General features: G+C 32.4%; 1 protein-coding gene across 1 annotated transcript in view; it reads right to left on the bottom strand.

Annotated features, from left to right (window-relative positions):
* Window positions 1–14,160, bottom strand: part of LOC119831227 (cardioacceleratory peptide receptor-like) — a 38,471-nt gene that overhangs the window by 18,434 nt on the left and 5,877 nt on the right. The window contains exons 2-3 of the mRNA XM_038354517.1: window positions 2,334–2,469; window positions 373–508 (exon numbers count right to left, since the gene is read on the bottom strand). Of these exons, the coding sequence (XP_038210445.1) occupies window positions 373–508; window positions 2,334–2,441 (244 nt within the window). The 5' untranslated portion in view covers window positions 2,442–2,469. The remainder of the gene's footprint in view (window positions 1–372; window positions 509–2,333; window positions 2,470–14,160) is intronic.

Raw genomic sequence — 14,160 nt, 5'->3', positions numbered from 1 at the left:
AGTTCGGATTTGTAGGATCATATTAAGATAAGAACAACAAAAGATTTATTTATACTTCTCGTTCCATTTCAGTGTTCTAGCCACATGATGATTCGTCCATATTTTCATATTACAATGCCGGTAATAATAAGACATCACGTATTTTTATTACTTGGTAACAATTAGCAACAGAAAACAAAATAACAATTGCTATTTTTCAACCTACATCGACTCTATTTTTTAGATTTATTGTTTTTTTTTGTTATATTAATGCAACTGACCTTTGTCCACTTTTAATGCGTAAGGTTTGTTTGGTAGTAATTATAAAAATACAATACATGCTATGATTTAGAGTTTTATTTGTCCGAATAATAAAGAATAACCTCAACTTACCAGCTATAGCTAAATGCATGATAAAGAAGTTCATCCGACTTTTCCTGGACTTTGTGAGGAGTAGTGCCAGGATAACTGTGGCATTGCCGGCGACAATGGCCACCAGCAGAACCCATAGTACCGCCAATTGTGCTGTCTGAAAGAATAAAAATTTTAAACGACCTCATTGAAGATATATATAGGAGGAAGATCATCGTATGTAGTTAGGAGGAGAGAAATAATGTTCAAAAAAGGAAATTAATTTTGACTAATCTCGATTAATATTGTAAAGAGTCTGATTGAATTGTTTTGTGAGCTTGAAAAATTAAGTTATAAACACTTCGATTATTGCTTCTTTGTGTTAGTTCGTTAGTTATAACATTTAGTCATCTTAAAAGCTATAAGTAGACGAATTGCTGAAGTATAGTTCATACATGAATATATAAATTAAATCAGCTAATTAAGATAGGTATTTTTGAATATGCCTGATATAATATATGATAAATATAACAAAATTAACTACAGTCTAAAATAGTTGTTGTTAGAGGAAGCATAAAATACCTCTGTAAAAGACCCGTTAGTTGAAAAAAGCTAATTATATAAGCACTTTTCCCTATCTTATCCTTTCCTGGGCGGGAAACGAGTTGTCACGATTATTTATATTATTTATTTAATGATGCTTTTGTTTGTAATGATAATACTTTTTTAATGATTAGTATATTTCTGTATACAATCATTCTTTTCACATTTTTTTTAAATAAATTTAATTTTATTTAATACTTAACTTCATTTTGGTTGCTTATTTTGTATTACAGCAGCGACTAAACCTCTCGCTTTAAGTCCAGATTAAATATTTATTCCATGACACGATCCTTATAATGCAATTTAAGAGAAGTGAAAAGAATTTGAATAACGGGCTAACGTTAATGGTTTTCTGTTGTAAATTATAAGAGGGTAAAGTTTTGCATAATAACACCCCAGTGCAGTTAGCAAGCAATCTTCTAGGAATAAATTGACTAGAAAGTTCTATGGATCATTGAGTTGAGTTACGAAACCGTGGTACACTATTCAGTTACAGACCTTTGTAAACAAAATATCGGATGTGATTTGAAATAATGTTAGCGTTTCATATATTAATAAAGATAGTTTTATACAAATAAATACCAGTTATTACTATGTTACAAATAAATCTAAATAATATAAACCCACATTTTAGACCTACGTTTAAAACTGTACATTGACAAACGCAAAAATAAATTTAAGATTCTCCGCATCACATGATTGTATTTTCCAGTACCAAGGATGATGATCAAAAATATGCATAAAACATTATGACTCCATTCTTAAGATTCGTAATTTTCTTCTAAAAGTGCATTAACCAGTGCGTTTAAATGAGCCGTGATTTAAGTGTTGGTTAATAACCGAACCGTTCCTAGTAACACTAATACCAACAATTAGTGTGTATATTTTGTGAAATTACCTACATTTATACGTATTTAAACAAGATTAGAATTCTGTGTCTAGACCCATACTTCAGTGGTCTCTCAAACAATTAATTGAAACCCAAGTAAGGATCCTTAAGGAACATGTGACGTTTAAACAGCCAATTATGAACTTTATCGCTCAATTATACAGTTTTAAATTGAATGTACGAAGGTGTCGCCTCTGTTATGCATTTAAGACGCTGAAATTCAAATGAATTTTATGTCTAAATCTATAGTAGTAACGTAAGTTTTTGCTGGTCATATAATATCAGCACGATGCAATTTGCATTATTCAGTGTTTGATTTTGTGCATTATTAAAACGTAAGGACTTTAATGAAGCTGATAAACACTAGTGAACTGGTACCTATATACATTTGGTTAAATACAACAAAATAATGATGTAGACATATTCAGAAGAAGCGCCTATTTTTTTTTATATGGAAGAATATGTATGATATTAAATTCTATATACAATTATAGTAAGTATCATTTATTACCTGGTAGAAATAAAATTTGTTGATGGTAACATTGTTCGTGATATTTTCATAGAAGCTAGCATTTTCGTCCAAAAACAGACTGCAGTTGTCGCACCCCACCTCTTCCATTCCGCTTCACATTTTGTCCCTTGTTTATCTGTGGACGAAATATCATTAAGGCTATGTTTATCAATGTCCGGGTAATTTCCTGTTGCGCTTTCCACAGTCAACAGAAAATTTAATTAATTTAAATTTGGAATGAAATATGGTCAGTGTAACATTCCTGTTTCTTGTTATGGATGTTTTTGCTTAGGATTTTAATTCAGGCTTGAGAATGCATTGAAATAAACAATCACATTATTATAAAAATAATAAAGGCAGGATGTTCATAATTGTGACTATATTCGTGACTATATTATCGTTTTAATTGGGTAATGAGTCCGTACTTATTAACCTATAATGTATATTAATTAACAAATGACTACAATGTTATTTCACTGTATTTATTTTGATATTAACGTAACGTTAATCTTGATATTAATTATTTTATTGCCTTCTTCTTAATTAAGAGGCTATTTAACCCTTACATAAATATGCAATTTTTTTTATTTATTCGTTTGTCTTTATTTGACTTTGTTATCTGAATAAAAGGCTATAATAAAGCTATATATATTTGACTTTATAAAGATTTTGAGTAATTATTATTGCGCCTTGGATAGTTTCGGGGCTAGATAGCGATATAGGCTTTTTACTGCGCTGAAGCATTTCATTGCCGTCGATCATCTGGAGAAAAAAATCACACATGTGTATTGATCACTGAACTAACACACACTTCAATCCAATTCTTTAATCTATAGTCTATGTCGTTCGATTCAAATCGAAATAGATTCGTACAATGTAATGCTTATTACACCCAATCCGAAGTAACCGTTTACGTCTGTATCGAGATAGGAGATTGAACGAATTGGTCCAGATTAGACGGGGTAAGTACATCAGTGCTTCAAATCGTGTTAGATTTTACATTGTTCTTATAAATAGCGGGGTTATTGCACGATCTCAGTACTGATAATGTAAACTACTACTATACTAGCTTTCCGCCTTTTTTTAAGTGGGGAAATCTTGCATAGATACCCACCCCCGGGGAAAGAGCCTTGGGTTATGTCAGATTCCTACCGACCAAAATCCCACTGTGATCCTTCAAGCTGGTTTAGTGAAGGGGCTACGAGAGCTGGTTGTAATAATATCGTCCACGACCACTACTAGCTTTCCGCCTGCGGTTTACCTATCCTAGTCAAAAGGAATTTAAACAAAATGGAAATGAGATGTAACATCGACGTTATTAAGCCTGTTACAGTCTCTTAATCTATGAAACTCTATAGCCTCCTAACTATCGCCAGTCAAAAAAGTCAAATATGATTATTTGACTTTGATCGCTCTTTGGACAGAAGCAAACAAAAATACTGTCTTACGCATTTTTATTATTATTTTAATACATATTTTCCGTGCGGTATTTAATCGTTAATCATTATATAAAAATTTTATTATTATTTTAAAGCAATGTTAAAAAGGTGGAGGAAGTTTTTGACAACCTATTTGAGCATGGGTCGCCACAATTAAAGCAACAGCGGTAATAAATATACAATTATATAACACAATGAGCCAGTTATCAGTTGCTATCTGAACCTTTCATTATTAAAATCCGGCGCATCACAACGCAACCCTTTCCTTATTTTAACGAAATAAGCTGGTTTAACTGAAAGTTGAGGCATTCCACAAATTAAATTAGGATCCTTGATGAAATCTTTTCAGTTCGAAAAGGGTTTACGTCAAGCGCCTGTATCATGAGACGTATAGTGATGACCGACAATAGCATTGGAAATCGGTTCACAAGATTCCACGCTTGTGACGAATTGCTTTTTCTTGCTTGTGATTTGGCTAAGATGCTGGGATTTCTTTGATTATAAATTAATTAGTATTTCATAGAAATAATTTTCAAGCAATAGCGTTAACTGAACGTTGTTCATTTATGTGAAGCGTTTCATTTCTTATAATTGAAGACAAATTATGTATATCTGAACTGAAATGTTATTTGAATGAAAAACAACTAAAACTATTTTGATGGTAATAGTTTGTAAATAACCAAAAATATCATGAAATACTACAAAGCCATTGACAAAAACCCTAATGATAATTCATTACAATAATGATTATATCGGTTTATTAATCTCTGATATCAAAACGAGTGGGGAAACAAAATATTCAGCCCAAGTTCTTAATAAAAACAACTCTTAACTTACGACCAATGACGTAGTTTTTTTCCTCTCCACATAACCCGTAATAATATTGTGTCATCGCCCTGTTTACGTCTAGGGCATTTACATACTCTGTATTTATCTAATACTATCTTTTTCACCCGTCTTATCAGAACGTTATGTCTTTAGAGTTTAGACCATTGTTATCACAATGTGTTCCTTGAATTTAGAACAACATTCTAGAATGTGTTCATATTTCTGTAGTCATGAATGTGGCATACGAAATAGGGCTCTAAATAAGTGTGACTACGATGTAAAAATGTAAGAAAATTCATTTAAAAGATCTCCAGAGTTCGATAAATATAATAAAGACTCCGAAGCGGGCAGGTCTGTAAACATTTACCTTACAACTAACCGTGTTGGAAGAATAAGACCAAAGGTAGTATGGGCAGTGTTGATTTTGAGGCATAATTCAATCGGCAACCGAATTGTTGAAATAATAATATTTACCACGTTCTAGCCTAAAATATTGCCTATATATAGTAACATCAACGGCAGAAAGAAAAGTAAGATTTCCAAAACTACACCCGTAAATATTTATGCTAAATAAGTTAACATGAGAAAATTCTTCACATCGCAAAGGATGGATTCTGACATAAAACCAACATAAAACTGAATGTGGATACGAACGCTTATAATGGAATGGTTTTGCTGGATAATATTTTTCTTAGGTGAGTTTATTATTTTCTTCGTACTATTTACACAGGCAACTAAACCAGAGGAATGGTATATGGCGCCTTAAAAATTTATTACAACAATATCAGTTAGATAGTCTGTTTTTTAACTGAGTAGTGTTTTTAACTGTGTAATAGCTAATATAATATAGTTGGTGGGAGGTACACTTCACTATGTGCAATTGACTTATATGTATATTCATGTCAAATTATAACTTTCTAATACGAACAGTGTTTGCCCATATCCTTCTCCTTACCCTTCCCAGACCTTTCCATCATTCCTCTTGCCAAACCTTTCTTAATCCCTTCCCAATTTAAAATCGGCAATCCATTTGTAGAGGTGTAAGGTCTGCAGTGGACCTTATGCCTCTCTAAATGATCATGGGCGGTGGTAACGCTTACCATCAGGCGTTCCACCAGACAAATAGACAAACGCACAAGATATAACTGTGACAGGCAACCCGTAGGTATATTTTCCCCTCTAAAAATAGACCCAAAAGATTTATTTAATAATAAAATATAGCCAACAATCATTTCAGGACTATATCAAAACCAAAAATTCTATTGAAACAAAAAAAAAACTCCCTCATTCAAATGACCTCATCAATATGCCGCTGTGTAAAATATTTAAATTCATCAATAGCTAAGAGCAGATGGTCAATATTGTTTTATGACTTCCATTCTTACTGCATTAACTTTAAGGTTCAGTTTTGCTGAAATTAAAATTGGATAATCAATCAAACTGACAGCGATTTGGGAGCCGATATACAAAGTATTTAATTCAGTCGATCAAATCTGCGAGACCCTGTTAACAGGTGGGTCACAATTACTTTTCTTTTGGCTCCTCTTTTTTTAATAAATTTCAGTATTTAACAACCTGGACAAAAAATTGTAACCCGTAAAATCCTATCCTACCTATATTATAAATGCGAAAGTATATAAGGATGATATATAAATATAGCAGTTTATGTCTTCTACAAAATATAATTGCTCCATGGAAGGCATATCGTATTTACACCATATGTAATATGAATTATAAAAGGAAAGACAAAATAACAAGCATTTCTTTTCGTATCACCCGCGTAAGTCCGTATCCCGTAGAAATATCGGGATAAAAAGAAAAAAATGGCTATAATTATGTTATTCCAGTTGTCCAGCTGTCTACGTACCAAATTTCATTGCAATCGGTTCAGTAGTTTTTGCGTGAAAGAGTAACAAACACATCCTTACGAACTTTCGCATTTATAATATTAGTATTGTTCTAATCTCAATGGTTAAGACTTAATATATTTAGAAATATCACGACAGGTCAGCATTGTCATCACATGAACAATGTCGGAAGGAATATCTAGTGAGTAATAACAAATTAAATGTATCGTAAACCCAAAGTGTCTATACAAGGTCAAGGGAAACAAAATCTCATTTCAAGGAATTAAGTTCCTCCGGCCTCGGTATTCTTAATGTGGTAAAGTGATTCTGTGGACTAACTATAATCCAATTTGCGAAATTCGTACGAAGTAGAAAGTGTTATATATCTATCTATTGTTTAAAAAAGTGGTATCTAGCAAAAGAAATACAAAAAATATCTGAAGATACTAACTCTAATTCCTTATGTCTCGTTAATTCATAAAACATTTGTATTCCCGACATTTTACGGGCCAATACCATTACATGAAAATTTAGCTTGACCCACATCCCTGGCTAAAATTCTTAAGCTTTTACACAATAAAATCCCATTGACTCGTGTAATTAATCAGTGGCAAACACCATGTCTCTTAGGAAGGGTCCAAAAATGTTCCACAATATTGTAGACGTTTCTTTTCAAATTACGCAATCAACAAAATGGAAATATAAACTTTTTGCTTGAAATATCATTTGAAGATTTTGCATTACGGTTGAATTGGTTTATTCTAAATATAAGTTATTTTTATTTAACATTATACCTAATAATATCAGGTCTTCTGTACCGAGATGCTTGATTATTTCATAGGTTGTATGCCATATTATAAGTATATAACAGTACAACCACGTACCATTTTATTAGTTAACGTCTCGGCGTCATGTCATTGTCTTGAAAAAAAAAGAAAGTGTACAATACAAAATATGGAAACTAACAAATGCTCGTATAATGCTTAATTTAAAAATGTCAACAATTATGAATACTATACTCTGCACTTAATAAAATATAAAAAAATATTGGGTTGTAAAGTTTCAGTTGCTATTTGAGACCAGTCAGACTAAACCCTAACGAGAAATTAGTATAAAATCACAAAGCAATGAAGGCCCAAACCAAAGATATGATATGAAAGTTTCGATCATAAACTCAATCCACACTAGCAGGAACATTATTGCATGATAATGAGGCAAGTTTAAAGTTATAATCTAGAGTGCAAATTTGTGTAAGCCACTGTGGCTGAGCGTTAAGGAAGGACTTGGAAGTATCTCATCCCGTCGGGATTACTATAGCAAGGAATTACTGCTTTCCGTAGGCGGGATCTGGTTTGTACCGGTGCTATCGTTCTCATAATTTGATTTGCTAAACTGGAAAATAGTGGTTCTAAAGTTTGTTGTTATTATACTAAATTTTATTACTTTAAAAAGCTAAATTCTTTAGTGTTTGGTTTGTTTTTATTTTTACTATGCAGTGGTATATGCCTGCCGTATGGGGACCCACAAACTCGTTTCCCCTCTTTTCTATCGTGTTATATTACAATAAATTCATCTGTATAAGGCATGGTGTAAAAATAATCACTATCCTACAGTTTATAATAGTTTTTTACATATTTTCAGTTTATAATAGTTTTATGGGTATTTGGTTACAGAAATATAGCGCATGTATCATTGAAATATTGTCAAACGAAAAATTAATCAGTTTAATTGTGAATTTGGTTTATGCAAGTCAAACTTTTACGTCGCAATCCACGTGGTTACGTCTGTAACTCATACATTTATACGTATAAATAACTGGCATAACTTTTTATATCAATAAATCATTTACAGCATCTTAAACTACGAAAAAGGAATTTAAACGCTTGGAAAAATATTAACTCGACGTAAATTGTTATGAGGCAGTAACTTTTTCTCACCTTACGGAATTAAGTTAAACATTAACTCGAAATTTCTACGGAGATAAACAACTTGGGGCAATTTATGGGACCTTCAAGGTCAATTACGAAATAAATTAACTTTTGAATGTTATTTGAATTAGAATTTCGTTACTTTTCGCATTTACCTACTTTGGGGCGATCAAACAACTTGTGCAAAATGCAGAGAGTGTAAAATAAATAATTAATTGACATTATGTTAACCATTGCTAATTGCTCGTCACTAGAAGGAATATTAATTTATTTCGTTAGAAATACATTTTAAAGCTAAATTAAGTGTTAAAACTTGCTATACGCGTAAATAAATGAACAATAAATACTAAGATACAAGAACGTTATTGTTATAACGTATTTTGATAGACATGAATAAACCTGACTGGTTCTTATGATTTCACAGCTTTTCTCAAAACTATAACAATTAATTTGATAAGAGACAGAACAAACACCTAATTTTGAAGTGAGCGTTTATAGTTCAAAATAATTAACGCTTCCTTGTTTCGAATTACCGAATACGTAACGTAGAACGAAACACGAGATTTTGAGAGCACGAATAGAATAATAATTATTGCGACGTAATTAATTTCACGTATGAGATACACTGTAATTTAGTTAATTTCGTGCTATCTAGTCATCATGTGTTATTATTGTGAATGGAAATGAAGATATATTTATGTATTATACGGCTCCGCCCGGATTTTAAGATCCTTGTTTTATCCCAAGAGAGCATTATTTGGAATAAAAAAAACCTGTCAGCCAAGTTAGCCTATACCCTTTTTTATAGTGGGGAAATCTTGCATAGATACCCATGGCCGACGGGGAAGAGATCGTGGGTTATGTCGGAGTCCTACCGACTAAAACCCCACTGTGTTCCCTCGAGCCACATAAGTGAACCACGGGTGCTATTTGTGTGATTTTACACATCTTTCAGTAATAATTTATACAACCTTTATCGTTTATTACTAACCCTATAATATTATTTTATCTGTGATGCTAACAGGCTGGATGTAAATTAGAAGAAGATAATAGAAGTGTATCGTGATCACCTTGTCAAAGAGTAGCTCATAAATAAAAAATGTGTTGAAATATAGGAAAAATCTGGGCACTAGCACTGTGGCTATTTGTTAAAGTAATCAAACAAAAGGATTTTTATGGCGAGGAAAGAAGAAAAAAATTCAATTTGTCGCCTTCATAACTTAGACGTTGGCTGCTAATGCCGACCACATTATGGAACTTTTTGCCGTTGGTGTTTTATTAAAAAGATTTGAGTTACTCTTTTTGCATAGTTTCCACCGACTATTTTAAAATTTTAGCGTCGAATATTTCATTTTTGTATAATTTTTGCAAACACAATAGTGAAATATTCTTCAAAACATAGCCTGGTCTAATCCTCTTTATAATTATATTTAAGATAAATTCTAAAGTAGATATTATTTATACATGTAAATGCCATTACGTTACAGTATTAAATTATTAATAAAAAGAAACAAGACTATGAGTTGTCATTAATTAATAGTCTTCGCCACGATACTGGTGCCGTTGCTACATATTTCTGTCCAGATCTTATTTATTTCCTGAATTCCAAACGGTAGCGGGAAAGGGATAAAGTAAGGATTGACCACAGGATAATAGGAATGGACTGGGAAGGGTGAGGAAAAGGAAATGGGCCTCCTAGGAACGTACTTAATGCAGAAACAAATACAATAATAAGAAATCTGTGAGCTTCAGCTTATTGACGTGATAACGTCTTAAATTAGGTTGCGGCTCGGAGTCACTCATGAAAAAGTGTAACGCCCGGTAACGTTACGATGAGTCACCGAACTATGATCGGTCCGCCGCGCGCGCAGCACTAGAGAATTAGGCGCATTGAATCGGCGCGTGCTTGTGTCTCTGTCTCTGTCTTTTGAGTATTTTTTTTTACTTTCTGTAACACAATAGTGATCCGCTCGGGTTCACGGGTGCAACGTTAGTATTAAACATACTTAATATTATAAGTTTAGATATACTAATTTTTTTAAATAATAATTAATTATTCCTTCCTTTTTCTTCAATCACTTCATCTATTAAAAAGAAGCGCATCGTTGAGTAGTTTAAAAGATCTAAGCTGCGTACGTCATAGTGACAGACAGCGCAAAACAACTTTGTTCTAAACCATGTAGTGTATTTCTATAAATTTCCAAGATTATGCTAGTCACAAGTATTTAGAAGTATGCAATTTAGACATGATGATCCATAAATTAATAGCAGAAACAGAGCAAAGCATAAATATTGAATAGATAAACATACCAAGTCGGTAGCAATCTGATCCAAAGTCACATACTGCTGCGTTTGCTAAAGGCAAATATATTCACATAATAGGAATGTTTGTTGTGACAGCGAGCTTGATGGAACAAACAATTTGATCTGGCAGAAATATTACCAACTTGATTTATAGAAAACTAGCTGCACCCCGCGGATTCACCCGCGTAAGTCCACATCCCGTAGGAATATCGGGATAAAAAGTTGCCTATATGTTATTCCAGTTGTCCAGCTGTCTACGTACCAAATTTTATTGCAATCGATTCAGTAGCTTTTGCGTGAAAGAGCAACAAACACACACACACTTCCTTACAAACTATCGCATTTATAATATTACGAGAATTTTATATATTAGATAGTAGGAAGTAGGATTTGGTATGAGAATAACGTGAACGAATTAGTTATTCATTTCAATTAAGGTTTTTGACAGTCAAGATCACAAAATTTCTTAATCTTTTCTTATCTGACCTGTTGACAATATACAACTTTAACTAAAAATAATTTCAGTAATATTTCCTTGAATTTAGCATAGCTTATATGTACATTGTCTTCTATGCTTGAAGTATGAATGTGAAGTGGCATTTTAACCAACGAATTTTTCTTTACCGATGAGATGACTTAGAATGTTACTAAGAATTTAACAGTTTTAAATCCCACTCAACTTTTTTAGCATTTCAAAACATATGTATAGGTAAATTATGTTAGATTTTATTAAAATATGGAAAATTTAATCATAATTCATTCAGGTATTGGATAAATAATAAATTTACATACCGAAATGCTCTCCCGGTTTCTTTAACACTTAATAACAAATGGATTCATATCATTTTTCTAAAATATTTCGCATACGCTTTGTTCTACGCGGGCTATAAATAGATTTATTTAGTAGAATTCCACGATAACAGTTATCTATAAATAATTGTATTGCACTCCATCCTTTGTGCGTTTCATTGATAAATGGCCCTGAGAGTATTAGATAAATTTCCAGTTTATCACAGGGCTAGCGGTTTTTATTTCTAAAACAGTTAAATCTGCAAAAAAATAAGTAACGCTTAAATTTATATATATATATGTATATATATAGATATATTGCAAGAAGAATTTGTTTAATGCTATTTATTAATTTATTAATTTAGCCAACAGTTTTTAACACTAATACTTGGTACGTGGTAAGTGGAAATGCTGTAAGGTTTCGGTCTCAGTGAAACAAAATTGTAAATTCACCAGGTCACTGGCACTAGGGACTGCAAGGACTTTTTAAAGAGTACATAACATTTAGTGTCTACAACACTTTTTCACAAATTATATGTTAAGCGATAAAAACGAAATTTATTTACGGTAATCTATATCATATTCATTAAATATCTTATATATAAAATTCTCGTGTCACAATGTTAGTCTCTATACTCCTCCGAAACGGCTTGACCGATTCCTCTGAAATTTGGTAAGCATATTGGGTAGGTCTGAGAATCGGCTAACATCTATTTTTCATACCACTAAACGATAAGAGTAAGGCAGAACAGCGTTTGCCGGGTGCAGCTAGTAATAATATAATCTGAAGAGATTGTTAGACTGAACGCGCTCAAGTTAGGAACTACCGTCCGATTTAAAAAATTTTTCTCCGGATTCGGATCGTATTTTTTAAACTACAATATTCTATATCTACACTAAATTGCATTTGTTGCGATTTAGTACAGAGATAGATTATAGTTTGTATTATATTACAAATAGGCTATTTTTTGTATCTGGCTAGTGAAATATATTGTTAGTCTAGAGACTAGACCCTTAGAAAATATAATGTGGGTTATAAATTAGGTACCTACACGAGCAAAAACAATAGCACGGTCGAGTTAGCTCGAAAAATATAGGTTAGGTCAAAATAATATGGAATTTTAATATCGCTTAATTTACAATTTTTGTCTGGCTTATGAAGCATTCCTATCATAAAACTTACTGTTTGTTTTGAAAATTCCAAAAGCCTATATATTCAAACTTTTGTCTTGAATATATTATTTTGCACGTGTGGGATCGACAGGGATGTTTTTACATTTCATTAATAATGGTTTTTTGTACACTCATGCTAATGTCTTTTAATGTTGTTGTTGTGTTAGTTGGTGGATCGCTCGCCTTATGGTAAGCACCAGCACCGCCTTTAAATATTGTGCCATTATACATCTATGCTATGGATTGTCAACTTATAACGATACACAGTAGCATGCACTATTTCGCGCCGTTTTTCTGTGGGGGTGTGTACTGATTCTTTCGACTGGATAACAAACAAAAATAATTTCAATAAGAATCCTGTAAGCATCAAATTTTCATTGTGATAATCTAATATACAAATTATAAAACAAACTTGATGCAGATAGTTTTGCGCGTAAATAAATTTCGGCGATACATTTATATTTATACTATCTTCAAAACATCTAATAAAAACAGTAAGTTCAAGGTCAAAAGCTAATGAAAATTACTACTCACCGTATTACCGTCATTCACTTGTTAATTAGACGATAGTGTATAAACCACTGCTAACTGTGTAATTACACTTGTCTGGTTTTATGTCCAATCAAAGTAATTAAGTAATTGTGTGAGATAACATTCTTTTCATTGTCAACTTTATAGCGGAAACTTTTAAAGCTGCAAATATAAATTTTATAAGTATATAGTATTATCAATAGGTGAAGTCCCGTGTCACCTAGTGGGGTATGGGGCAGACGATGCTCATCTGTTTCACTGATCGATTTTCTTTATGGACAAGTAGGTGATCAGCCTTCTGTGTCCTGCCAGACAGAGACATTTTTTTTTGTGCGTCCCCACCGGGAATCGAACCCAGGACCCCTCGGTTCTACGCTCACGCGTTAACCACTGTACCACGGAGGCGGTCATATAGTATTATCAATGGTCATATTAAAATGTCTAAAGTGTACAGTTTCTTATAATGAGTTTCTCTCCGGAACTATATATGAAATAAATATATAAAATATATTTGGGTTGGGTAGTTCATTTATAGGGAAGGCTTTTTAAGGCTAGCCTTAAAAAGACTCATCATGTCAGGCCTACAACCAATTGGAACGGACATGGGTGAAATCGTAACAGCTGTATCGGATCCTGTAATTTTTAACCTTTAACCTTACTTTTGCATTTAATGTGTCCCTTTGAATATGTTATTTACGTATTTGTTGTAAGAGAGACATTGTCAGGTATATCATATACAGATTACTATTATTTTTGTTTTAAGATTTTAACATTATAGAAGTTACATTCCATTTTTCATAATATTATTAAAAGTCGTTTCAGTACAATAGTAGTTTTAATTTCTTGCAATATCTAGAAACACGTCATGTCACCCCTCATGCATTCAATGTAACATAGGTATGATCTAACAACCACATTACAAAAAATACACCAAACTTTTTTCGCTTATCCTTTGCCAACTGACGTCACATGTTCTAGAAAAACTTTG

This window comes from Zerene cesonia, chromosome 13, assembly GCF_012273895.1.
Source record: "Zerene cesonia ecotype Mississippi chromosome 13, Zerene_cesonia_1.1, whole genome shotgun sequence".
In the NCBI taxonomy this organism is placed as follows: Eukaryota; Metazoa; Arthropoda; class Insecta; order Lepidoptera; family Pieridae; genus Zerene; species Zerene cesonia.
This window is presented reverse-complemented; position numbering and strand designations above follow the sequence as displayed.